Source organism: Thalassophryne amazonica, chromosome 1 (assembly GCF_902500255.1).
Source record: "Thalassophryne amazonica chromosome 1, fThaAma1.1, whole genome shotgun sequence".
Classification (NCBI taxonomy): Eukaryota; Metazoa; Chordata; class Actinopteri; order Batrachoidiformes; family Batrachoididae; genus Thalassophryne; species Thalassophryne amazonica.
The window spans coordinates 94624889-94652159 of NC_047103.1; the positions used below are offsets into that span (position 1 = coordinate 94624889).

A 27271-nucleotide genomic window follows, 5' to 3' on the forward strand; every position below is an offset into this window, starting at 1 on the left:
GTAAATAGTATAATATGTATATGTCATGGACATGAACGAGCAAAGCTCTTCAGCATCTCACCAGGTCATTTAGGTCCTTCAGACTTTTTTTGAGTAAATGCTTCAGGGGAGCATTAGCATGGCCCCCCAGACTCCCCACCTTTTCAAGCATTTTCTTTGCCTCTCACAGGCCTCCTCGCCATGTAACCATGTCATTTAGGCAATAAAATGGTTCTTGGGAGCATGAGCATGGCTAAAATCTTTCAGCTTCCACCCCCCGACCCCCCACCTTTTTAAGCATTTTTCTTTTTTTGCCTTTCAGCTTCTGTGGGGACTCTGATCCCCCCCCAATTACAGCCCTCTTAACCCCCTGCCACTTTTAGCATTTTTTTTAATGTAGATGTAAATTAATATTCAGTTTTCAGCTAGTTGACAGTAGGGCTGTACAATATGGCCAAATTATCATATCTCAATATTGTCATATCAGTATGATATATAATATGACTATGATTTCACACAAAGGGCAGCAACAGTGAAAATTAAACATTCTTAAATAAAACAGTAATAATACCCCACTCATTTTGCACTCATCATAAGGTTAGGATACTGTGCCCTCCAAAAGTATTGGAACACTTGGTATTTCACACATTTTAATTTGTTTATGCCATTTCAAACACAAGAAATACAAAAAATATAAAGAATAAAAATTTCTAAAATTATCTTTGTCAAACTCAAACTGAAAGCAAATCTCTAAAACTTGATAATTCCTGTAAATAATAATCAGTTTTATTGCCAGTTTTCTTCAGACAAGTCAGGGGATGGAAACATGAACATTTCCAAGTCACTGAATATGTCTTGGACTTCATTTACATCAATTATGAAGAAATACAAAAGTTTCTTTCACCAAAACATCAAATCTTGGCTTTCATCTCAAATGTAGTTTCTGTAAAATTGTAGCTGAACGTTCACAACTTCTTTTTAAGAAAATCCTCCTCAACACCACTTCATCAAGAAGCTGGATTTTATATTTTAAATTAATTTATATCAAGTTGTACACATTTACTTTCAGTTTGAGTTTAAGGAAGATAACTTTAGATTTATTTATTTGTATTTGAAATGGCAAAAACAAATTAAAATGTGTGAAATGCCAAGTGTTAGAACAAAAATTAAGAGGTTATTTAATCAACAGCTGCCTGCTCATTTAAAAATTACTGGAGACACATCCATATATAAGCCAACCCAAATTAAAGGAGAAATGCCGCTTTTAACAACATGGACCTCATTTCTGGCACAAAATATGGTCATTTACTCACCAATATAACTTTGGTGTTATTATTAGTCCATGGTTCAAACAACGTGTTCATTTCAAATCTGAGACAAACATTTTTCTTCTTCTACTAAAGTGGATTAGAACTTTTTGTGGTACACAGCACCAACTAATGGACTGGGGGAACCTAGCAGTCAATATGACTCACTGATTTCAAAATGCAGCTCTTTTCAACCAGACATGCGGTGACATGTCAATCATCTGTGTCCAATCAGATTTCAGTGGAGTCCAGTGCAACCCTGGCCCCCACTCTAGCTCCACCCATGCCAGGAAGTGTTCAGCATTTGACATTTCCTATTTCACTGTGGACTCAAAATTTGGCACTTCCTGTTTCAGTGTGAACTTACCACTGAATTTCACCGTGACATTCCATGGGATTACTTCTGTCAATCCAGGAAGTGTCGCTCCAGGAAGTGTTTGACATTTCCCGTTTCACTGTAGACTCAAAATTTGGCACTTCCTGTTTGGGACTTCCTGTACCATGAGTGAGCTTTGCACCGCTGCATGGCGTTTCACTCGTATTAAATAAAGCCTTGTGTTGTCCTGATGCAATTTCAAAATATTTCATTGCATCACTATATACTTTTATGATTGTAATTCAGACCATTAAAAAAAGAAGAGTATTTGAACTGGTGAGTCTGTATCCTTACCTGAGGCATTGTACTCTCTGATCTCCACGTAGTCTGCTGAGCAGCTTTCACTGTTCTGCAGGGTGAAGCTGTCAAAGCTGAGTGTGAGGTAGTGTCCGGTGGGACCTTCCAGGTACCACTCACAGTTGGAGTTGTCAGGGTAGTTGGCCCCAGGAAATCCAGGACTGTGGATCATACCACTCTGACCTATGTAGGTGCCCCCACAGGTCGCTGTACATAATGTGACAGAAGTGACAGTACAAGGATTCACTCACTCACTCATCTTCAATCGCTTACTCCAATTAAGGGTCACGGGGGGCTGGAGCCTATCCCAGCAGTCATACGGTGTGAGGCGAGATACACCCCAGACAGTTCGCAAGCCTGTTGCAGGGTCACATATCCACAAAAACACATTCACACCCACACGCACACATATGGACAATTTGAAGTTTTCAATTCACCTAGCTTCCATGTCTTTGATATGGGAGGAAGCTGGAGGACCTGGAGGGAGCCCACACAAACATGGGGAGAACATGCAAACTCCACACAGAAAGGCCATAAGTAAGAATCGATCCCATGACCTTCTTGCTGTGAGGCAACAGTGCTAACCACTACTCCACTGTGCTGCCCCAGAAGGATTCATGGATTTTTTTCTTATCATACCAGATATATATATATATATATATATATATATATATATATATATATATATATATGCTTCCACATGACATGATACAAGATTATGTTTCAAAAGGTCCCAGTAGTAAAATAAAATAAAACAACTAGGGAATATAAATGAATATGAGCAAGAAAATGAAATAAAATAAAAAGCAACAGAAGAATGTATTAACAAAACAACAGCCTCTTAAAACCACATATGATGAGTGGGACCATCTTACCTATTGTGTACTTTGCCTTGAAGCCAATGTGTGTCACACTGGTGTCAGTCCGAAACCTGAGGAACATCGAGGACCCTGTAGAACGGTGGGTTGATGGTCGAGTGTTGCCACAAAGCCGTGCGATGGGATCAGCATTTGATGTGGAGCCATCACGTAACTCCAAGTAGTCATATATACAGCTTGGGTTAGAAAATAGTGTGAGAGTATAATAGAAAGATAAAACATATTTTTAATATTTTTACATGAAATCGCTTTTCAAATGATGCTACAGTGATGTAGGAAAAAGTGATGATTGGAATGAAAATATACAATGGCATGTTCTTTTCAGGTCAAGAGTCTGCAATAATGTCTGGCATCATTTTTAGGTACCCAGGTTTCCTCAACTCTGGCGGCTCAAGCGTGTCAGTTTTTTTTTAATGAATTTTTGTGCAGTCTGCTTTAAAAAGGAGAACAGATCTCAGTAAAAAAAAAAAATCACACCTGTTGAACAATTGCCTTCAAAATCTGGTACTATTTGGTGAAAATTCGCTAAACTTACCAAGGAAATTACAAAAACACAAATAGAATATTAGAAGAATGTTTACAATCTTGATCATAGTACTTACCAATGCCACTATATCGGAGAATGTCTGAATCAAGACTAATATCCAAGTTTTCTATAACTTGCTGGGTTTAGTCATCAGAAGTGTATCTGTATGTGGTGAAAGTGTCAGTCTCATTGACACATTCATTTGTCTCTGTAGTGACATTCATATTTCTGGCTCCTCAGTGTTTGACATCAGGAGACACCTGGGAAGAGCTTATGGAGTCATGAGGGTTGCTGGGTGGATGTGTTTGGCATTGTTGATACATTACAGGAAGAAGGTTCAAGTCCTTGTGTCATGGTTGTGGTCTTTGGTGTCTACATTCTTCTTGTGAGATTTTTGATACCATGTAGAAGCATAATATTTCTTACTGTCTCCTCATGCTCTCCTAGTGAATCCTCCTCTGAGTTAGTTGTTCTTCATGTCCTATTTTGATATTTCCTCTGTATTTACAGTGGCTTTACGTACTGTCACTCAGGCTTCTAGGTTCATGTGCACTCTGATCACTTCAGTGCAAGAGTGTCTTGCTCTCAAGCCCGCTTGCACGTCTTCTTTCTTTGCATTTGATCCACAGTTGCCGCCCTATGCTGCCGTTTTACCTGCCATTTTCTCGATCTGTTAGAGCCCCTTCACACGTAGTGCAAATTTGGTCGATTTGTGCATGAAGTACGCATGAAGTGCACATGAAGCAGGAATCGTATGCAAAACGTGTAAAATCGTAGCTGCTTCCAATGTCTCGTACACCTGTTGCTACGACTGTTTGCACACACCAGTGGCTGAAAGACAGCCGACACACACGAACATCTATCACCACTCACTTGGCACTTAGAAAATATGTGGCCATTCGCACTATCATCACAAAAACAATCAGCGGACAATCACTGTCGAGCTGGATGTGAAATTTGTCTAAGTGCCCCACAACTGTGGAGTTGCAAAAAGCCACACACGTGTGGTGCATGTGTCTTGCACATGTGTGCATGTGTTGCATCCCCCCCGCTCCCCCTAAAACACATCTGGTGTGCTGGGGGGGGGGGGGGGTGTGTGGCACATTTACAGAAAATGCTTATATGTATGTAAAGATCTGATCACATGGGGGCCGGAGAGCAAGGTCTGATCACATACAGCACGGGGAGGTGCCTGTCAGCTGATCACAGCACACTGACAGCTGGATGACAGCTCAGTGCACACATTACAAACACAGAGATCACCGTCAGGACAGATATATAAATAATTCTGACAATACCTACATACACAATTACATTACAAAAATAAATGACCACATAACACAGAGAGTGACACGTTGGTTTGGGCGCTTAATGGCGGCGGGAGGGCTGTAAAGATCTCTGCTCCTGGATGTCCCAGCTTGAAAACACATTCCATGTTTGGAAGGACATGAACTTACAACATTCCTCTGTGAGGTGTGTGTCTCTGCCTGCTGTCCTCACGTGGAAATATATAAAACATCTTTTGCCTTTGCGCTGGGCTGCAGTGGCTGCACGCAGCACACCTCCTCCATGTCTTTGTTTATTTCAGGCATTTTTCTGCACTGATTCCAGCAATGGTAGTACAGTGGTAAAGTTTCTGTCTGGTAATCAGAGTTTACGTGTTTGAGTCCCGTGAGTGACATTTTTTAACCAGGGTTATTTAACCACGGTGTTCTGTATTGCATCCCCTTTTATGTATTATTTATATCAACCCAGTGATATTCACTAATTATACAGCTGGTTTTTATTTTATTGTTCTCCACTTCAGAGGCATTATGTGGTGCAGCTGCTCACACTGTGTGTTCCTGCTCAAAAGACACTGTCGCATGCACAAACCGTCACATTGGGATTGTGCATGCCTGCTCGTCGGCGCAATGTTTTTGTGGTTCATACGAGCTGTTCCGCCGTGAGTCGCCCTGAGTTGTACTTAGTTGTACTATGTGTGAAGGGGCCCTTTAGGTGTTTGATAACTGTGTGCTGACTGTCTGCTGTCTGCTTGTTTATCTGGATTACTTGCTTGCTGCTTCCCTGACGGACTATTTTTGCTGCTGGACTGTCTTCCTGTGTACTGACCCCATCACTGATGTCCTAGGCCATGCACTCCATCTGTTTCCACCCAGTCCTTCTGTCTGCTCCAGTGTCTGTTCAACAGAATGAACTGTTGTTGTTGTTGTTGTAAGTTATTTTTTAACCTACCATTGGTGTTGCCTTCTAGTCTAGGGTCTAAGGCTCATTCTTTACAATTAGGGACCTGGTGCTTTCTATTTTACTGTTTGATGCAAACCACCAACCTCAGGCAATGATTGGGGGTCTTTGGTACTCGGTCTCTTCGAAGGCACCATGGAATGACTTTCTGACAAACAGATATTTAATGAGACTCGGATCAGGTGTGTAAGGAGGGAATGACAGCTTCTACATTTTGGCCATGTGGTGCACATGTGCCTCAGTGTTGAGGACCCAAGTAACTGGAAAAGGTGAAAGAGACGTCGACATTTCACCTGGCTGTGACAGAGAGATTGTTACTTTCAGGAAATGGGGAGGGAAAACTTGTCTCCCTGGGTAGTTGCCTTCCAGGGCCAACTGTGGTTCCATAGTGTGGTCGATGCAGCAAAGCGCAGGACCAGGTCATGCTTCCAAATAAGACCAGACATGACCTACATTTTAAGTGCTCTTGATTATTTAAGAAAAAAATATTTGGATTCATTTTTGAATTATATACATAAAATACAAGGATGCCAACAATGCTGAAGAATAGTCCTGCAGCATTATTCAAAATAAAACTCGAGACTTTAATTCTGCAGATTTGAGAAAGTCTGCAAAATGAAAACTAAAGTGAATGTTAAAAACAAAAAGAAACAAACAAAAAGACTAAATTATGACAGCATGAACAGAAATAGCCATACTCTGATGTGGGTTCAATGTAGAAATCATCCTCAAAGTTGATTTGGACAGCTTCTCCATTTGGCACACTGATGACCCAGATGCAGTCAATGTTCTGGGGGTAGTTCTTAGGGTAGTTAGGTGAGGTGATGTATCCTGGAGGCTCATTGTCATTCAGGTGAATAAAGCCTCCACATGCTGTGAAGACAGACGAAGAGCCACTTTAACTACTTTCAGGCACTGTGAAATTGCAGTGGTAAAATATGTACTCTTCACAGTATAGAGCTTAAAAGGTTGTTATATTTTTACATATGCCAAGGAAGTAATAAAGTCATCGCCATTTATTTATTCATTTGTCTGACTGTTAGCAGGATTATGTCAAAACTACTACACGGATTTTGACAAAGTTTTCACCACAGATAGATATTAGTCCATGGAAGACTCCATTAAATTTTGGAGGTGATGTGGATCTGGATTCTGGATCAAGATGTGACTCACTTTATATAAGCGTTAAAGGATTACATCAAAACTACTTCATGGATTCTCATCAAATTTACACCATATATATATATATATATATATATATATATATATATATATATATATTAGGGCATGGAGATGATCCAGATACGGATTGGCGGATGTCACAAACCTCAGACTGCTCTTGTTTCAATATTTTACACATTTTGGTTTGACTGTTAATGTTGGATTTTCATGTAAAACATACTCGATGTGTGTGCACAGAGAAAATACCACACTAAAAGTTAAATTTAAGAGCTTCTGACAGAGTAAATCAATCATTTCTAAAAATATGTGGAAAGTGGTAATCGATGTATCGTGCCTATTCTTTGGGGGTTGGGCACCCATGACCTAACAACAATGTCCATGTACTGCATTGGCTGATGTGGTCCCTGGTTACCATGGAAATGGAGATATGTTTTAGGCCCACTCCCGGGTCATAAATCCATGAGTGTGGGACCCCGAATCCCGAGAAAATGACCCAGGAATAACGTCTTGTTTTTGACATTATTAGTGAGCCAATTAAAATATCCTGGTAATATTTGTTAGCCATTGGATAGTCCTTTATAACTGTGTGTTCAAGTTCAGCTGGCATCCACTCATTCCTTGGCTTCACAGTCATCGAAATAGCACCAAAATGCCCAAATTTCAGGTTTGGCCAAAACCATGAAAACAGTCAATTTTCTGCTCTTTTATTGAAATGGAGATCATTCTGTACTATCAAGAAGAATTGGATATGTTAAAACAATGTTTTGGGAAGAGGTGTGTGAAAAAAATATTGGTTGCACTCTATATCCTGCTGAGCTATCAGTGTGTTTATCTATGTGGGGTACAGCACAAGCTGAAAATCACGCTTTTTCATCTGTGCAAAACACAGGAAAAACACAATAATAAACAGATTCCCTGGCCATAGAAACAATAAATAACTTTCAGCCAACACGCTCTATGAACCTGTTCACCCTGACAGCACCAAATAGCATCTCTCAGGCCAAAAAATGCATCCACGTAATGGTTGTATTTCAGGGTTATGAACGTTGCAATGGGTGTGAACCAGACACAACCAGCTATGTCCTGGTCTCAAAATGAGTGCATACAATATCCATACCACTTGAGCTACGTCTTTTCAGGTCCATGTGGAGCTTCAGTCAGAAGTAGCAGACCACTGCCGGACCCATGCTTTGAGCTGTCCCCGGGAATCAGCCTACCAAGCTTCCTGTGACCACCAGCATCCCCTTGGATGCAAAGCTTGTCAGGCACTGGAGGCTTGCCTACAGAATATATGCAGTGCATTTGATGTGGTCTCTTTTCCAAGCGAGGTCATCAGAGCTGACATGCAGTACTGGTTCTCAGAATCACAGAAAACTGTGCAGGCATGGAAGGAGCACCAGATGCGAAACGTCCATCAGGTGTGTTGGGGTGGTTAGACTTGGGGTACTGGACCTCAACATTATGATTATTTCCACTGCATACTGTTGACCACTGCAAGCTGAGAGTTGGTGCTTGGGTATTCTTGATATTCCTTTTCGTAACTGTCACATTTCCCAGCATGGCACCATCAGCAGTGGCATCTCCCAGCATGCCACCCATCGTCAGCAATGGCATATCCCAGCATGGCATCTCCCAGTATGACACCAACAGAGGTAGTCCCTTCACCATCAGCAGAAGTCCCTTCAGCCAGCATGTTCTTTTGCCCAGAGGAAGCTTGTGAGAGTTCTTTCAGCACATACAATGAACTGCAGGCTCATCTGGACTTCGCTAACCATCAGAATCCTGTCTTGACATCTATGGATCGTGCAAAGCTTGCATTTTCTGGAAAGTTTGAGGAACGCCTGCAGAGTGTACCATTCTTGGCTGCTGATACTTGTGAGCTGGATGGGGTACCAGCAGAGATGGGCTGGGCTCTGAAATCGACCACTGTACCTACCAGCTTCCCTGACAAACAGAGGGCTTACCTCCAAATCAAATCAAATCAAATCAAATCAATTTTATTTATATAGCGCCAAATCACAACAAACAGTTGCCCCAAGGCACTTTATATTGTAAGGCAAAGCCATACAATAATTACAGAAAAAACCCAACGGTCAAAACGACCCCCTGTGAGCAAGCACTTGGCAACAGTGGGAAGGAAAAACTCCCTTTTAACAGGAAGAAACCTCCAGCAGAACCAGGCTCAGGGAGGGGCAGTCTTCTGCTGGGACTGGTTGGGGCTGAGGGAGAGAACCGGGAAAAAGACATGCTGTGGAGGGGACCAGAAATCAATCACTAATGATTAAATGCAGAGTGGTGCATACAGATAATTAAATTCCTCGTTAAATCTTCATCTCTCTCTCTCTCTCTCTCTCTCTCTCACACACACACACACTCCAAGAAAAGTTAATGGAGGGGGAGAGGACTGGCACCAAACTAGATGGGGTCACAGTGTCCAAAAACATGAGAGTTGCCCAAGATGCTTCAGGCACCCACTTGTTTCAGTTCGGTGATTTTTTTGTCACCCAAACAAGTAACAAGCTACTTCTCAAGGTTAGCAAGTAAGCGGCGACACGGAACTCTTCTGGACCTGGATGCAGCTGAAGACCTCAGCGCTGCGGTTGCTGAGGGTGGTGTCACAGAAGTGGTAGAGGCTGTGACCTCCAGTTTGAAGGTCACCCATCCCATAGTTTTCCAAGTTGGTGACAGTGAGGTTAATCTGTGACCAGTACACCAGAGGCAGTCTGTCAACGTTCTGCATTGCTGATCTGAGGTCTGTTTGTGAGAACTTTGATATCGAGGTGACTGGGTCAGGCAAACGTAAACAGCCTTACATTGCAGCTTTGTAGGACTTTCTAGCAGTGTGTGAATGCCATGCACTTTCTTGAAATATCTAGTCTTGGCACCAGAGAAGGACTTCTGTGTAAGTTTGTACTATAGTGATCTATCTGCATATACATGTATTGTATATGTACAAGAGTTGTCACTTTGACCCAAGGGCTGTTCTGAAATTACCATCAGGAAAATACAAGGTTTTGCCTATCTGGAGAATAGTGAACCATTGTTAAAGAACTTACCCTTGCAAAATTATTCACTTTCTCCAGTCCCCACTTCTCACTTGACCCAATGGACAAAACATAGTGCCACCTACATCGCCTCAGAATAATTTCTGGAACAGCCCTCATAATCTTGAGTTCTGTGCAATATTGATGTACTTGCCAGAGAAAATTGTGGATTTCTGTTAGTAATGACATAAACTAATTGTTTTGGTGTAGAGATTCACTATAATTAGCTGATCACATGATGGGAGATAAATTATTCCTTACTGTCAGACCAGCTGAAGACTGGATGTCATTAAATTTTGATTTTCTTCATATCAAAAATCAATCAACTTCAGTATTTTGAATACTGCTTTTAATAATAACGTGAAATATATATTTTTGGTGTCAGTCCATGACCATGATGACATTAGGGTAAGTTTAAGGCTCTGAAAATGACATCAGTGTTGGCAGAGACTGCCAAATATGCTTATTTAGATATTGTCCAGACCCAAATTATGGTAAAAATAAATTTGCGTGTACCAACTCTTAATGTTGAGTGCAACCAAAATTTGTTTTTTGCTATATATACTGTATAGGTATCCTCCTTCATACACAGCCTGATACCACACTCTGAGAATGATCTCCATTTTTGTGGTCTTGTTGTCAAAATGATCATTTTTTTGTGAAATCTTGCCAAATTGAAAATAGTGTAGAAGTGCCTGATAGAAGTGTCCAAAATGTATAATAGCCCATAAATACTCATAAAATGTTGTGTATGTAATAAAAATATATACTTTGCTCTACACCATGATATGTGTATATTTTCTCTTGTTTCAGAATTTACAGAGAACTTGAATGCTAAAAAGTCACTAAAAACTAGTCAAATCTTGGTCTGTAATTGGCCATTTTGGGAGGTTTGGGGGTACTTACATGTAAGGGCTTGTTACTATGGGAACCAAGATGAATTCAGAAGAAATGTTTTGTGGTTTGTCACTATATACCATGGCCTTCATGTGTGTAAAGTTTTATCCAAATACGCCAACCCCCACTTTCCACCCCATGATTGATTTACTCTGTCAGAAGCTCTTAAGTATGAAGGGCTTGTTAGATATCAGTGTCATACAGTGCATCCGGAAAGAATTCACAGTGCTACACGTTTTGCACATTTTGTTATGTTACAGCCTTATTGCAAAATGGAGTAAATTATTTATTTTCCCTCAAACTCCTACTCACAACACTCCTTACAAGTGCTCAGGACTCCGGCAAGGGCGGTCACATCTCCTCTCTCCTCTCCTTCTGTTTTGTCTCTATCTCTGCTCCAACCTTCAAAAGTTCCAACTTCACCAGAGTGTGAATTCTTCAAACTACATTTGGAATAACCATGAAATTGATCAGCTGGTCTCTCAACGTTATTGACAACATTTTTCAACAAGGAAATCAGGGCTGGGGGACCCTGCATGCCCAGATGGAACCTATCTTTTGGGCTATGTTCTTGACACCTGGGAGAAATGGCGCATTGCTTGCTTGGCACCACTCTTCATGGAAGACATCAATGATTTATTTTTATTTGTTTTTATGGCAGCAGGGCTGGTGCATATTGGTTTATGCGCTGCCCTGACCTACCGGAAAATTGGCAAGACGGCTGCTACCAGAACCACAACCCCACACCTGTCCATCATGATTAATGAGGTGGGCAAAGTGGTACAGTCTCAGACTGTGTTAACTTTTGAACTCAAACGCAAGTTGGATACCATCTCGGAGCAAATGTCTGCCTTGCAAAGGAATATGTTGGAGACCAGGGAATACTCATAAATTGGTTTGAGAGGAGCCGTGGAATTTCTGTGTTTTCTACCCAACCCCAAACATGGCAGCTTGCCAGGTACCGAAGGTCAAAATTCCCCGCTTGTTGTTCCTCCAGAAGGATCTCATCGGCCTTGATGAAGCATGTGGCTCCCCTCTTATCTATCTGCCCTCCCCCACACCTCTCCGGGAGGCAGTGCTGCTCAGCTGCTGCAGCTGCTGCAGCTTTCCATTTCCCCCTGAGCTCAGCACCCCACACTCACATTGCCTCAATTCGGATGATGAACTGTCTTAAAGTTTAGCGTACATAAACAATCAAATGTATATGTATGGTTGTTTTAATTCTGATGTGTGCCATTATTACGTTCAACGAGTAATAATTGTGGATTAATTGCTGTATTTTTGTCTGAGGTGATTGGGTGTGAAAATAACTTTGTTGCACTTGTTGTAATGACAATAAAATCTATCTAGCTATCTATCTATGTATTGACAACATGAAAAATGTTTTTTTTTTTTTTTTTGCAAATTTATTAAAATAAATAATAAATCTTGTGTACATAAATATTCACACCCTTTGCTCAATACTTTGTTGATGCACCTTTGGCAGCAATTACAGCCTCAAGTATTCTTGAATATAATGCCACAAGTTTTGTGCTTGCTCACAGGGGGTCGTTTTGACCGTTGGGTTTTTTCCATAATTATTGTATGGCTTTGCCTTGCAATATAAAGCGCCTTGGCGCAACTGTTTGTTGTGATTTGGCGCTATATAAATAAAATTGATTTGATTTAGGTCTGAGCTCTGGCTGGGCTACTTAAGGACATTCACACAGTTGTCCTAAAGCCACTCCTTTGATATCCTGGCTGTGAGCTTAGGGTCATTGTTCTGCCAAAAGATGAACTGTCACACCAGTCTGAGGTCAAGAGCGCTCTGGCGCAGGTTTTCATCCAGAATGTCTCTGTACATTGCTGCACTCATCGTTCCCTCAATCCTGACTAGGCTCCCAGTTTCTGCTGCTGAAAAACATCCCTACAGCATGATGGTGCCACCACTATGCTTCACTGTAGGGATGGTGCCTGTTATCCTCCAAACATGATGCGTGGAATTCATACCAAAGAGTTCAATCTTCGTCTCATCAGACCAGAGAATTTTGTTTCTCATGGTCTGAAAGTCCTTCAGGTGCCTTTTGGCAAACTCCAGGTGAGCTGCCATGTCCCTTTTACTAAGGAGTAACTTCCATCTGGCCACTCGCCCATACAGGCCTGATTGTTGGATTGCTGCAGAAATCATTGTCCTTCTGGGCACTTCTCTCTCCACAGAGGAATGCTGGAGTTCTGACAGAGTGACCATCAGGTTCTTGGTCACCTCCCTGACCAAAGCCCTTCTCCTTCGATTGTTCAGTTTAGATGGGCAGCCAGCTCTAGGAAGAGTCCTGGTGGATCCGAACTTCTTCCACGTATGGATGATGGAGGCCACTGTGCTCACTGGGTCCTTCAAAGTAGCAGAAATGTTTGTTTGCTATTTCCCAGATTTGTGCCTCGAGACAGTCCTGTCTCGGAGGTCTGCAGACAATTCCTTTGACTTCATGCTTGGTTTGTGCTCTGACATGCACTGTCAACTGTGGGACCTTATATGAAGACAGGTATGTACCTTTCCAAGTCATGTCCAATCAACTGAATTTACCCCAGGTGGATGCAAATTAAGCTGTAGAAACATCTCAAGGATGATCAGTGGAAACGGGTTGCACCTGAGCTCAATTTTGAGCTTCATGGCAAAGGCTGTGAATACTTGATTTCTTTTTTTTTATTTTTAATACATTTGCAAAAGTCTAAACTTTTTTCACATTGTCATTATGGGGTATTGTGTGTAGATGTTTGAGGAACAAAATGAATTTCATTTGTTTTGGAATAAGGCTGTAACATAATGGGGGGGGGGGGGGGTCTTTTTAAACTGAAACCATGGTGGATAATTTTTAACCTGTCTTATTGACTCCATGGTCTTCAACTGAGCACATGAATGCATCAATATCCATTACTTCTTGTTCAGCTCAATATGAAGTTTTAAGTACACAAAATAATAATATATATATAACTTTTAAAAATATTTTGTACTTTTTCAGAGTTTGATTAGAAATCTCAAAAATTCACTTTCTTGGCAGAATGAACTCAACTCAGTAGAATTCAGGGACCCATGATCCTTTGTGCATTTGGTGAGGTTCTGGTTCAACTTGCCCATTGTAAACAACGTCATACACAAGGGAAAAAAAAAAAAACAGCATGAAATGCAGTCACAAAAGACATTCAAATGTGAGTTAATCTCTATGTAGATTTTTTCTTTTCTCAAATCCCAACAAATCACACCCAGATTATGTGCCATCAATATTTCCATTCCAGAAGGTTCGTATTTCCCAATAACAGTGAGGAAACAACAAATCACTGTGCAGCACTATGTTACCATGGGACCAGAACCTGCCCAAGTGTGCAAAGGATCATGGGACCTTAAAGTTGAGAATAGAAGTAAAGCAAGATTAGAAAACAAGCTTTTAAGGTATAAATTTGAAAATGGTTTGCACTCACTGTCCATTAACTGTCAATTCTACCAATAATGACCATGTCATTTCATTTCATGAACAGCAGTCGGCAGTGACTTCATGTTGTCATGTGACACTGGTATTATGATGCTGCAGTAATACACTGTAGGCATTTGAGGTGAGTGTACCCTGACTGTGGGCTTCAAAGGTCAGCTTGAAGCCGCTGCCCTCGTTCATGTTGTCAGACACAAAGTGAATGTAAAGGTGATTGTCAGTGGTCTGAAGGATCGCTGGCACGCTGGAACCACAAAGACGACTCCCCAAGAGCGGTGCAGAACCATCTGGACCATTTCTGAGCTGTGAAGTATCAAAGGCAGACAAAAAAGAAAGATCACAAGTCTGTCAAGAATCTACTGTGGTTATCTCAGTTTGAATTAAACAAAGCGTGAGATTCCCTGTCAAATAGACAAGTCACTCATGCCCCAAACTGCACAACAGGAGCAATTTGTGGATTAAGGACATTGCAATGTCCTTAATCCACGATTGACCAATCAGATTTGCGGAAAAAATGCAATTGGATTAGAATTTAATTTATTTATTCATCACCAAATCACAACATAAATCACACCAATGTGCTTCACACGAGTAAGGTCTAACCTCACCCACCTCCTGAACAAGTGCACTGGCAACAGTGGGAAGAAAACATATATATCTTACGCACTCTTGTGCAGAAGAGTTCAACTTATTTATGCTTATCTGACAAGTTCATTTTATGTAAATTATGGGCGCTGTCTTCCAAAGCACAGTGTAGCACAACTGTCACTTCCATTATTGAAAGGACGTAGTTATTGTTATGCGCAGTACCCACTTTGTGTAAGCAGAAAGTATAATTGTGGTCATTTATGCACCCACAGGTGTGTGGGTCTGAAAGTGGGGTGTGGTCAGGTGCAGTGCTCAGTACTATCAAATGGTAGCAGTAACTGCTTGAGGGATGGCTGCTGCTTCTCTAAATTATCCACTAGCATGCTTTGACACTTTGCATAAATATCCATTTTCTCACCAGAAAACCTCTTAGTTCTGAATCCTTCATCTAAACAGCAATGCACTAGATACTCACTCTTCAGAATCAAAATCAAATTTATTACAAAATTATCAATATAATATAATATTGATATAATCAATATAATCAATATAATAATAAATCAAATTTATTTATAAGTTTTCACATACAAGGAATTTGATCTGGTGTCAATGGTCCATAAACAACAATAAAAACAAAAGGAAAAAATACTTCTGTAAGAAGTAAAGGAGTCAAACAGACAAATGGCCAAAGCTATGTTCACTGTCAAATAAAGAGAACATAGTGGAATGGGGCTGTGCAAAGCATGCAGATGTACAGTACTTCTGTCTTAAAGGGAATGACAGATGACAATCTGACTGGTCTGTTTCATGTTAAGGTGCGTTTACACATAACCAAGATGCGTTACGAATGTAATTTTTCTGTCATTCGTGACACATTCCTGACATTCTTAATGTGACTTAACGCATCTGAATAGATTTCTTAATAGTGCGTGTTGGTGCGTGATATTCTTGATATTCGTGGAGCATGTTTTTGCCTGTCAAAAAAGCTTCCACGAATGTCACACACAACTGAGCGTATTGATCCTTAATAGAACGTGACAACGTTCGTAGTGGTTCCTGTGATGGTTCTTGGAGCCCAAACTGTCACGCGCTATTACGAAGTGACACGGAAACTGTCAAGTTTTGACACGACTTGTAACGCAGCGTCACATTTCACTGCACGCCACGACAAATCAGTGTTCTGTCACGTGCGCGCAATTAAACTCGGCTCCAAGTGTCGTTCTACAGTTCCTGCAGAAGCTCCTCAGGACGCTCCTGCAGGTGTTCCACCTGCTGTTGTAACCAATGAGCAGGAGAACGAGTCTGAGCAACCAGAGGAGCGAGACTCACGTGCAGCCAGACATCTCTGCACCTCCTCCAGTTCGGCGGAGGAAGAAGCGAGCGCACAGTTAAACCCTGCTGCATCGCATTCAGTTTGATTGCTGACACCAAGTGCTCTTCAGCGCACTCCTGCAGGTGTTCCACCTGCTGCATGTGCCTGATGTTTGGGAAAATGGGCGAGACGACAGCCACATGAAGCCACACATCTGGCTTTGTCCTCCTTCTCCTCCTCTCTGTGCCACTCCATGGCACAGAGCCCAACTACGCATGCAGTCACAAAGTTCTTCTGAAAAACTGGAGCGATCTGAATTCGGTTGGATGAATATGGGTGTGTGTGTGGAGACAATTCACCTCGTTCACAACGTGACAGAACTTAATGATGCGCTGTTACGCGCAATAGAGCGCAACAACACTATTCTTGACCGTGCGTAATGGTTCCTGATAATTCTCCAGCAACACGTGCCATTAATCGTAACGTGTGGTAACAGGTTACAGCAGTTCCTGAGGACGCCTGACGCCTCTGCCCCGAATCATCACATTCGTGATCAGCGGCCAAGAATGTGTACTTCATGGCATTCGTGACTTGTTATTGTCATGTGTAAACGCAGCATTATGTCAAAAGCATGCTCATGAATAATTTTGTGACTCTTTATCTTATGCTCTGGTTACAAGTTGTGTGATGAGCAAAGTGGAGTTGGACACACTCCAAATGCACTAGTGCAGTATGTGCTTTATAATGTGAGCCATAGATCATCAACATAATACTACTAACTTTAAAAGATTACACATATTCCTTGTTTTATGAATCAGCACAGGTTTGTTTACCTCCAGGTAGTCTCCTGAGGTGCAGCCGTCTTCACTGCCTTGGATCTGGAAGGGGCTATGAAAGCTGACAGAAACCTTGAAGCCCTGTGTTACCATCACATGCCAGCTGCAGTCCAGACCAGGCAGGTAGTTCTGAGGGTAGTGAGGGCTGCTCAGTATGCCCCGATCTGCATGCAGCAGACCGCCACAACCTAAAGACAGGGTATGAAAAAGGGACATTTGATTCATTGTGTAGCCAATAGTAGAGGAATACACGGGCAGTGGGAAGTGAGAAAAGATGGACTGAATTGGTCTGACAGCTTATTAAATGGTAAATGGACTGCATTTATGTAGCACTTTTCCATCTGCATCAGACACTCAAGGGACTTTACAATAATGCCTCACATTCACCTCAATGTCAGGGTGCTGCCATACAAGGCACTCACTACACACTGGGAGCAACTAGGAGATTAAAGGCCTTGCCCAAGGGCAAGATTACACCCAGATATAGTAATTTGCCTATAACGTGCTACCTCTGGAGTAGGAGGCATTGAATCCTCGGGCACTGTTGCTGCTGTCAGAGGAGAAGTGGATGTACATGGCATCTGCTGTGGAGTGCAGTGAACCTGGAGGCTCCCGACCACACACGCTGGCCAGGACAGGAGATATACTGGTCTCGCCTACACACACACACACACACAAATACAAGCGTATTGAGCCACTTTGACATTTGTTAGACAACATAAAGGTTGTCTAGCATAGACCACTGCCACCCCGCTCCTCACACCTACCTCTAACCATCCACATGCACAGGAACATGCATGGCCTGAAACCATGGGGCTGAATTCATTACATCAACGTACAACTTGGGACTCAAACGAGGGCAGTCGCATCTCCTCCACTCTCCCTTATCTCTCTGCTTTTAACCTTCAAGTCCCTACTCTACCAGACTGTGATTTCCTCAAAACTATATTGGATACTGGATCTATTGGACTACTATTGGATTAACCATGGAATTGATCAGCTGGTCTCTGAACGCTATTGACACCTTTTTTTCTACAAGAAGGTCAGGACGGGGGATCCTGCCTGCCCAGATGGAACGTATCCTGCGGGCTATGTCCTCGACTCCTGGAGTTCCTGGCGTGTGGCATGCTTGGCGCCTTTCTCCGTTGAGGATGTTGAGGATTTATTCATTTTTGGTCTCATGGTAGCAGGGCTGGTACTTTTTGGCTTATGTGCTGCCCTGATCTACCGGAAAATTGGCAAGACGGCGGCATCAAGAACCACGGGCTCAGCTTGTCCATCATGATTAACGAGGTTGGCAAGGCAGTGCATTCTCAGACTGTGTTGACTCTTGAACTCAGACGCAAATTGGATGACACCTTGGAGCTGATGCGTGCCTTGCAGTTGAAGCTGAAGGTTTCGGAGGCCGGTGAATATTCCTAATTCAATATTGGGAATATTCTTATTTCATAATTGGGATTTGGCTGTGCGAGTGGAACTGTTAATAGTGTTTTTCACTGCTCGGCTGCAACACTACAGGCTATCTAGCATCAAGGTCAACTGCCCACTGTTTACCTCCAGAGGAATTTATCCAGGCTCTGGTGAGATTATTCGGCTCCATTCTTATCTCAACCCACAAGGACAATAAACTGACAGACTTACACATGGACTTGAAGCATGCTCCAGTTTTCTCCTCTCACCTCTTTCCTGCCCCTCCCTTCCTGTGGCTGGCCTCCGTTCTTTCCCAAGCTGGCAGGCAGCGTAACTTGATAGTTGCAGTGGCTACCAACACAGTCTCATCGCCTCAATTGGAAAACGTTTCAAGTTTAGTGCACATAAACAATGTCAAATGTATATGTGTTGTCCTAATTCTGATGTGTGCCATTATTACGGTAAACACGTAATAATTGTAGAACAATTGCTGTTTGTATGTGGAATGTGAGTGTGGAAATCTGAAATTTCCCCATTGAGGGATGAATAAAGGCTTATCTAATCTAATCTAACACATTTTGAGATCTATCATTCTTTGAGTAAGTAACATTATCAAACATTGCACTATCTATTGTATTTATCTGCTAGCCCACACACACTATTTTACCATCATCATTGTAGGACAGCAAAAACATAACATTACTACAGAAGTTATTATTGATAATAATGTTAATCTAATGGTTTCTAAATTACCATGACATTAGCTATCACTCTGATTGGTAATGTTATCGAACATTCATTCATTCATCTTCTATACCTGTTGTGCGACGGCTGAGGTGAGATCCCAGGGGCTAGCTCCCCAAGTGTGCACCACTGGCCCGTTTCACCTGTGCCATTGGTGAGGTGGAGCATGAGTGCATGCGATAGGACTGAAAAGATGGTGAACTATGCATGTGCAGGATGAAGCCAGAGGAAACTGGTGGAGGCCTGCAGTGGTCCTGATGTGCAAATCAGTCACCCAACCTGGGTATAGGGGCAAAAGGCTAACTGAACCATCTAGTAGCTGGTTCCCTCTGAAGTTTCCCTCAGGATAGCTGGTGCTCCACTCGCCCATGGACAGTGTGAGGCCAGGAATAGCCAAAATCGTGCCAGGGCCAGGTCTTCCCAGAGTTGGGTTGTTTGGGAATGCAGCCCAAAGTGGGCAGTAAACTTCATCTAAGGCCAAATACTGGCACTAGATGGATAATCGGCCAGTTGTCCAGCATATATGTAGCTAATTGACGTTAGCTCAATACCTAATGTTAGTTGTTATCAATGGCCTCTTTTTTCTTTGTTTGTTTGTGTTGAAAACTCAGGAAAATTTGAAGTCCAAATTCAGGGTAAAATGTTTGCTAATATAGATGTAGGAAGACTATATCCTCTACATATTTATTGTTGGCCATTGGCAGGAATTAAAATTGGCCGGAACAATCTGGAAAGGCATTGCAGCACCTTTAAACAACAACTGACATTAAATTCCAAGCACAAAAAAAAAACCAACTGTGACTGCTGTAGAAACAGCTACACTCCTACTCATCAACAAGAAAAGAGGTGGACAATGTACTTTCCATTCAAAGCAGAGGAAGAGTAATAATTGGTTCACAGCTTTTACAAGCATGCCATCATGCATTTCAGACCAGAATAACCGTCAAATTTACTGAAGGACCTAAAAGATGGATCCAGATCTGTTTGAAAATGAGTGAGCTGCAATTCAAGTTAACAGTGTCTTATTCCTTTAGCTTTGTGGGCTAACACAATGTAACCATAGCTTGTAGTGCCATCCTGACCATGATGTGTCCTATAATCAAACTACAATGTTTGAAATAAACACAGTTACACATCTAACTTGAACAAATCTTGAAGCCTGGCTGTCATGAACCAGCGATTCAAAGCTCCTTACCATGGCATACATGAGTCAAAGACAGCGATCCACGAAACAGTGTTTTCACTGGTCATAAAAATGAAAGCCAGCCAAAGAAAACAGTCACTGAGCAGTGATCGATATAACAAAATTAAACTATGTCTTGTTTTAGTCTTGTTTGATATCGAATCCATGACTCCCAGACTTCGCTAAAGCCTTTATTACTTGAAGTGTCTTGATGTATTCAAGACAACTCTGAAATTCTAAGTTTTAAACTTCCAAGTTTAGAAAAATTCAATTTTAATTTATTTAGTTTATATAACCTCTCCGGGAACCATCACCTTATCGTGGTGGAGAGGTTTGTGTGCCCTATGAACCTGAGAGGTGTGTTGTCTGGAGCCTTTGTTCTCCTGGTAGGGTCTCCCTTGGCAAATTGGTCTCAGGCGAAAGGCCAGACTAAGAATGGTTCACAACACACCATGATAGAACAAGGTACAGGAAACGTGACCCAGCCCACTCTCCTTGATAGGAGTTGGACCTTATTCTTCCCTGGAGCTGCCCAGGGGGTGAGATGCCTGGTGGTTGTGGGGATACTCACGAGTCCCCGGCTGCGCACCGCTACGTTGGAGTTTACTCCAGTAGACGAGAGGGTCACCTCCCTGCGTCTTCAGGTGGCGAGGGGGGGGGGACTCTGACTGTTGTTTGTGGGTATGCACCGAACAGCATTTTGGAGTATTCAGCCTTCTTGGAGTCCCTGAATGGAGTCCTGTATGGGGCTCTAGTGGGGGACTCCATTGTTCTGCTGGGGGACTTCAACGCACACGTGGGCAATGACAGAGACACCTGGAGAGGTGTGATTGGGAGGAATGGCCCTGATCTAAACCCAAATGGCCGTTTGTTATTGGACTTCTGTGCTAGTCATGGACTGTCGATAACGAACACCATGTTCGAACATAAGGATGCTCATAAGTGTACATGGTACCAGAGCACCCTAGGCCGAAGATCGATGATCGAATTTGTGATCGTATCATCTGATTTGAGGCCGCATGTTCTGGACACTTGGGTGAAGAGAGGGGCAGAGCTGTCAACTGATCACCATCTGGTGGTGAGTTGGTTCAGAGGGTGCGGAAGGACTTTGGACAGACCTGACAAGCCCATACAGATAGTGCGGGTGAACTGGGAATGTCTGGAGGAGCCCACTGTCCGACAGATCTTCAACTCATAACTCCGGCAGAGCTTCTCTAGCATCCCTATGGAGGTTGGGGGCATTGAACCAGAATGGGCAATGTTCAAAGCTTCCAATGCTGAAGCTGCAGTGGGGAGCTGTGGCCTGAAGGTCTTAGGTGCCTCAAGGGGTGGCAACCCTTGATAACCATGGTGGACATTGGCGGTCAGGGAAGCCATCCGACTGAAGAAGGAGTCCTTCCGCGATATGTTATCTCAGAGGACTCCAGAGGCAGTTGCAAGGTACCGACAGGCCCGAAGGGCAGCAGCCTCTGCTGTGGGGGAGGGAAAGCAGCAGGTGTGGGAGGAGTTCGGAGCAACCATGGAGAAAAACTTTCAGTCGGCACCAAGGTGCTTCTGGCAGACGGTGAGGCACCTCAGGAGGGGAAAATGGGCAACCATCCAAGCTGTCTACAGCAAGGATGGGACTCTGTTGACCTCAACTGAGGATGTAATCCGGCGCTGGAAGGAACACTTTGAGGAACTCCTGCATCAGACCGAAGCACCCTCTATAGTAGGGGCAGAGCTGGAAGCTGATGGAAGATTTTCATCAATTTCCCTGGTGAAAGTCACTGAGGTAGTCAAACAACTCCGCAGTGGCAAGGGTCTGGGGGTTGATGAGATCTGTCCAGAAATGCTGAAGGCTCTGCATGTGGAGGGATTGTCTTGGATGAGACATCTCTTCAACACTGCGTTGAGGTCTGGGACAATGCCTAAGGAGCAGCAAACTGGGGTGGTGGTCCCCATATTTAAAAAGGGGGACCAGAGAGTGTGTGCCAACTACAGGGGCATCACACTACTCAGCCTCTCTGGTAAAGTCTACTCCAGGGTGTTGGAAAGGAGGGTTCAGACAATAGTTGAACCTCTGATTGAAGAGGAACAATGCGGGTTCTGTCCTGGTCGTGGAACAACCAACCAGCTCTTTACTCTCACAAGGATCCTGGAGGATGCCTGGGAGTATGCCCACCCAGTCTACATGTGTTTTGTGGACTTGGAGAAAGCGTATGATCGGGTACCCCAGGAGATACTGTGGGAGGTGCTGCGGGAGTATGGAGTGAGGGGGTCCCTTCTCAGGGCCATCCAATCTCTGTACTCATGAGAGCTGTGTGAGAGGGTTTCCAGTTTGGTGGGCTCAGGGTCTCATCACTGCTTTTTGCAGATGATGTAGTCCTGTTGGCTTCATCGGCCGGTGACCTCCAACACTCACTGGATCAGTTCGCAGCTGAGTGTAAAGCAGCTGGGATGAGGATCAGCATCTCTAAATCTGAAGCCATGGTTCTCAGCAGGAATCCAATGGATTGCCTACTCCGGGTAGGGAATATGGCCTTGCTCCAAGTGAAGGAGTTCAAGTACCTCAGGCAGTCCAGCCTCTCCTGGACTGCCAACACCACAGTGGTGGTGAATAAAGCCCAGCAGCGACACTTCCTGAGGATGCTCAGGAGAAACAATCTGGTGTTGTTCTACAGAGCCACCACTGAGAGCATCCTGACATACTGCATCACAGCGTGGTACGGGGGGTGCTCAGCAGCAGACAGGAGAGTGCTGCAGAGGGTGAACAAAATGGCCCAGGGGATCACTGGTTGCTCTCTGCCCAGCCTGTAAGACATTGCCAGCTCTCGCTATCTCAGCAGAGCTGCCAGCATCAGCAAAGACACATCCCACCACAGCAACCACCTGTTTGACCTACTACCCTCCGGCCGATGGTATAGGTCAATCAAAACTAGGACAAACGGACTCAGGGACAGCTTTCTCCCCAGAGCGACCACTACACTGAATCTGTAAACCATGTGCAATATTCCCGTGCAATATGATTCCACAGTTGTATATAATTCTTGTTTTACATTTTACTTGGTCCACATTTTATTTTATTTTATCTTATGTTTATTTAGTTGTACATATACTCTGAATAATTTATTGTTAAATTTTATTATCTTTTTTATTATTTTTTTTATTATTTTATTATTTTTAAATTTTATTATCTTTTATTTGGCTAAAAATTACTCGCACCACGGAAAGCACCTTTTTGGAGCTGCACTCAAATCTCGTTGCAATGCATATTACAATGACAGGCGATAAAGGCCATTCTGATTCTAATTCTGATTCTGTCTTGTTCACGAGTGAGGGGACAATGGAGGATGAGATTGGCTAGAGAATCAGCACAGCAGGGGCAGCATTGCATTCACTCTACCGTACTGTTGTGACAAAAAGGGAGCTGACCCAAAAGGTGAAGCTCTTGATCTACTGGTCAATCTTCATTCCTACTCTCACCTATGGTCACGAGTGTTGGGTCATAACTGAAAGAACTAGATTGTGGGTACAAGCGGTCGCAATAGGCTTCCTCAGGAGGGTGGCTGGTGTCTCCCTTAGAGATAGGGTGAGAAGTTCGGCCATTCGTGGGGAGCTCGGAGTAGAGTTGCTGCTCATTCATGTTGAAAGGAGCCAGCTGAGGTGGTTCGGGCATCTGGTAAGGATGGCTCCTGGGTGCCTCCCAAGGGAGGTGTTCCATGCATGTCCAACTGGGAGGAGACCCAGGAGAAGACCCAGGACTAGGTTGAGAGATTATATCTCCACACTGACCTGGAACGCCTTGGGATCCCCCAGTCAGAGGTGGTCAATGTGGCATGGGAAAGGGAAGTCTAGGGTCCCCTGCTGGAGCTGTTGCCCCCATGACCTGACCTGGAAAAGCGGCTGAAGATGAGTGAGTGATGAGTGATGAGTAGTTTATATAGCACCAAATCACAACAAAGCTGCCACAAAGCGCTTCACACAAGTAAGGTCTAACCTTACAAACCCCGAGAGCAAGCACACAGGTGACAATGGTAAGGGTCCCTTCACACATAGTGCGAAGTTTGGACGAAGTGCACACTTAGCACGCATGACGCAGGATTTGTGTGTAAACCGTGTAATGTCATCTGTGCCTCCAACGCCTCGTACACCTGTTGCTACAACTATTTGCGCACACAAGCGCCTAAAAGAGAAAGTATGTGCTGTGCGAACTCATCGCATCCTCTCGCAGCAGGTGCCAGCCAAATTCCAGGTGACACGCACGAGCACCTAACACCGTCCACATGGCACTTAGAAAATATGCGGCCAGTCGCACTCTTGGCATGATATCAGACTGCAGGCAACCACTGTCGTACTACTGTGAAATTTGTCTAAGTTCCCCATGAGTGTGACTTTGCAAACACACACTGACACATGGGAGGCGTAGCTTCCGACAGAAGCAGCTGTGGTGATCTGCCATTCTGGACATTCCAGCTACACAACACTTAATGTGTTTGGACAGTCATGAACAAACAACTGTCCACTGTGAAGCGCGTGTGTCTGATTGCTGTATTTACATGGACAAAAATAAAAACATGTATCGCTGTGGTGGCGACAAGCGGCAGCAAGTGAGCGCATGCACCGAGCGGACACTGACAGCCCCCCAGGTTGAAACGGACTGTCAGATCAGAACACGCAGTGGGTCATCTGACCATCACATCACCCATGTAAGCTCTGTTCCACATGACGTGGTGTCTGTGCTGCGGTGCGCCGTCCACAAGACACGCATGTTGGGCAGAACATGCATGCGGCCGACTGGACGCACCTGACCAGTAGATGTGGATATCAGAGCACACTGCTTCTCATTCATGTCATTTCATGACTGTATATCTGTGACCATGGGTCATCTGCAGAGGAACAGACGGATCATATTTGTATTGCTCGCTTGATAAATGCGGTGTTTTTACATGGTGTGGGATATTAATTTTTTTTTGTAATACTTCCATTTCCTTCCTGATATGAGGCAGCTCATCACAGCTTTCAAAGAACAGTTCCGTAGCTCAGTGGTAAAGTCTCTGACTGGGAATCAGAGCTTTTGAAAGGGGTGAGTTCGCATCGTGGGTGGTGTGTTTTTTCTGTCTTTTTTTTAATTATTCCACATAAGCAGTGCGATGTGGTCCCACAGGTACCGACTGGTTTTTATTTTTTTATTTATTCCACATAAGCGACACGATGTGGTTCCACACATACCAGCTGGTTTTCATTTCTTCCACATAAGCGCTGCCATGTGGTGCACCTCGCACTGTTTCTGCTCGACGGACACCGGCGCATGCACAAACTCTTGCACCGGGTTCGTGCACGCCTGCCCATCAGCGCGATGTTTTGAGCGCTAATTTCGAACTGTTTTGTGCTGTTTTGCCATTATCGTCCAAATGCCATCCAAACTTCGCACTGTGTGTGAAGGGGCCATAAGGAAAAACTCCCTCTGATCATACTGAGGAAGAAACCTCAAGCAGACCAGACTCAAAGTGGTGACGCTCTGTTTAGACCATTCTACCAAAAAGGTTTACAATACAGAACACAACAACAATTGATGAGAGTTCATGCAGGCATCCAGTCCACTATCAGGGGTGGTGCTGGTGGTGGGGAGTCATCAAGCTACTCTTTGGCTCTCTTCCTACAGCGGAATCCATCCCGCGTTCGTCACAGAAATCATCCAATCCAGCACGTGGATCCAGCCGCATCTCGGACAGAGAGAAAAAGAAAACAGAATCAGATGGCCAGGAAAACTACACTTAAGGTATAATTTGTCAGCATTAAGCAACAGGAAGGCAGAAGAAATACTAAGGTGATCGCTGTCCACTCATTCTAAGCTTCACTAACAGACCCAGACTTTAGATGAAGTGGAGTTAGAGACCCGCTCTGTTTACTAATAAAATGAATTTAAAAGGGTAGGAAGCATAGTACCATACTATACCAGTATGCTAGCCATACGTAAGGGAGAGTAAATGTGTCTTATGTCTGGACTTGAAAGTCTCTACAGAATCTGACTGTTTTATTGACACAGGGAGATCATTCCACAAAACAGGGACACGATAAGAGATAACTCTGTGGTCCACAGACTTTTTATTCATCCTAGGCACACAAAGTAGCCCTGCGCCCTGAGAATGCAGAGCCTGGGCTGGTACATAGGGTTTAAATAGGTCAGCTAAGTAGGGAGGTGCTAGTCCATGAATAATTTTATAAGTTAATAGCAGAACCTTAAAATCTGATATCACAGGGACAGGAAGCCAGTGGAGAGATGCCAAAATGGGTGTAATGTGGTCAAATTTTCTGCTTCCTGTCAAGAGTCTGGCAGCAGTGTTTTGAACCAATTGGAGACCACTAATGCTGGACTGCGGTAAACCAGAAAATGGAACATTGCAGTAGTCCAATCTAGAAGAAACAAATGCATGGATCAGGGTCTCAGCATCAGCCATAGACAGGATGGGACGAATCTTCAGTATATTTCATAGGTGGAAGAAGGCAGTCCCATAATATCTACAAAGTGTAGGTCAAACTGAAACGTAGGATCAAAAATCACCCCAAGCTTTCTCACTCTGTCAGTGACACACGAGCCTAGGCTAAGCGTTAACTGGTCAAACTGATGCCGATGTCTCACTGGACCAAGAACCATCATTTCAGTCTTGTCTCAGTTCAAAAGTTGGAAAACAATGTGTTCACTTGATGAACTTTGAACAAATATGGATACACACAATCACATATTTGAGCCTGCTTGTTGTCTTCCCAATGAACCCTTCAATATGCTGTGTGTACAATTAATAGGTACGTGAGGATTCTGACATCATTATTATTATTTCTGTGCATATTTTCCACCTCCAAGCTATGAAAACATGAATGCTTATTGGATTTTAAGTATTCTCAGGGGAAATGTGCTTGTGTAATAGGGGAGGATGTGGCCCAACATTATTAACCCCCTACAGCAAAGTGTACATAATTATTAACCAATTTCTTAGCCTCAAAATGAGCCAAAACAAGAGAACATT

The 27271-nt window shown here is 43.4% G+C and overlaps 1 protein-coding gene across 1 annotated transcript in view; it reads right to left on the bottom strand.

Annotated features, from left to right (window-relative positions):
* Positions 1-27271, bottom strand: part of cubn (cubilin (intrinsic factor-cobalamin receptor)) — a 362295-nt gene that overhangs the window by 95116 nt on the left and 239908 nt on the right. The window contains exons 41-46 of the mRNA XM_034169223.1: positions 17437-17583; positions 16925-17115; positions 14326-14494; positions 6306-6480; positions 2835-3013; positions 1957-2166 (exon numbers count right to left, since the gene is read on the bottom strand). Of these exons, the coding sequence (XP_034025114.1) occupies positions 1957-2166; positions 2835-3013; positions 6306-6480; positions 14326-14494; positions 16925-17115; positions 17437-17583 (1071 nt within the window). The remainder of the gene's footprint in view (positions 1-1956; positions 2167-2834; positions 3014-6305; positions 6481-14325; positions 14495-16924; positions 17116-17436; positions 17584-27271) is intronic.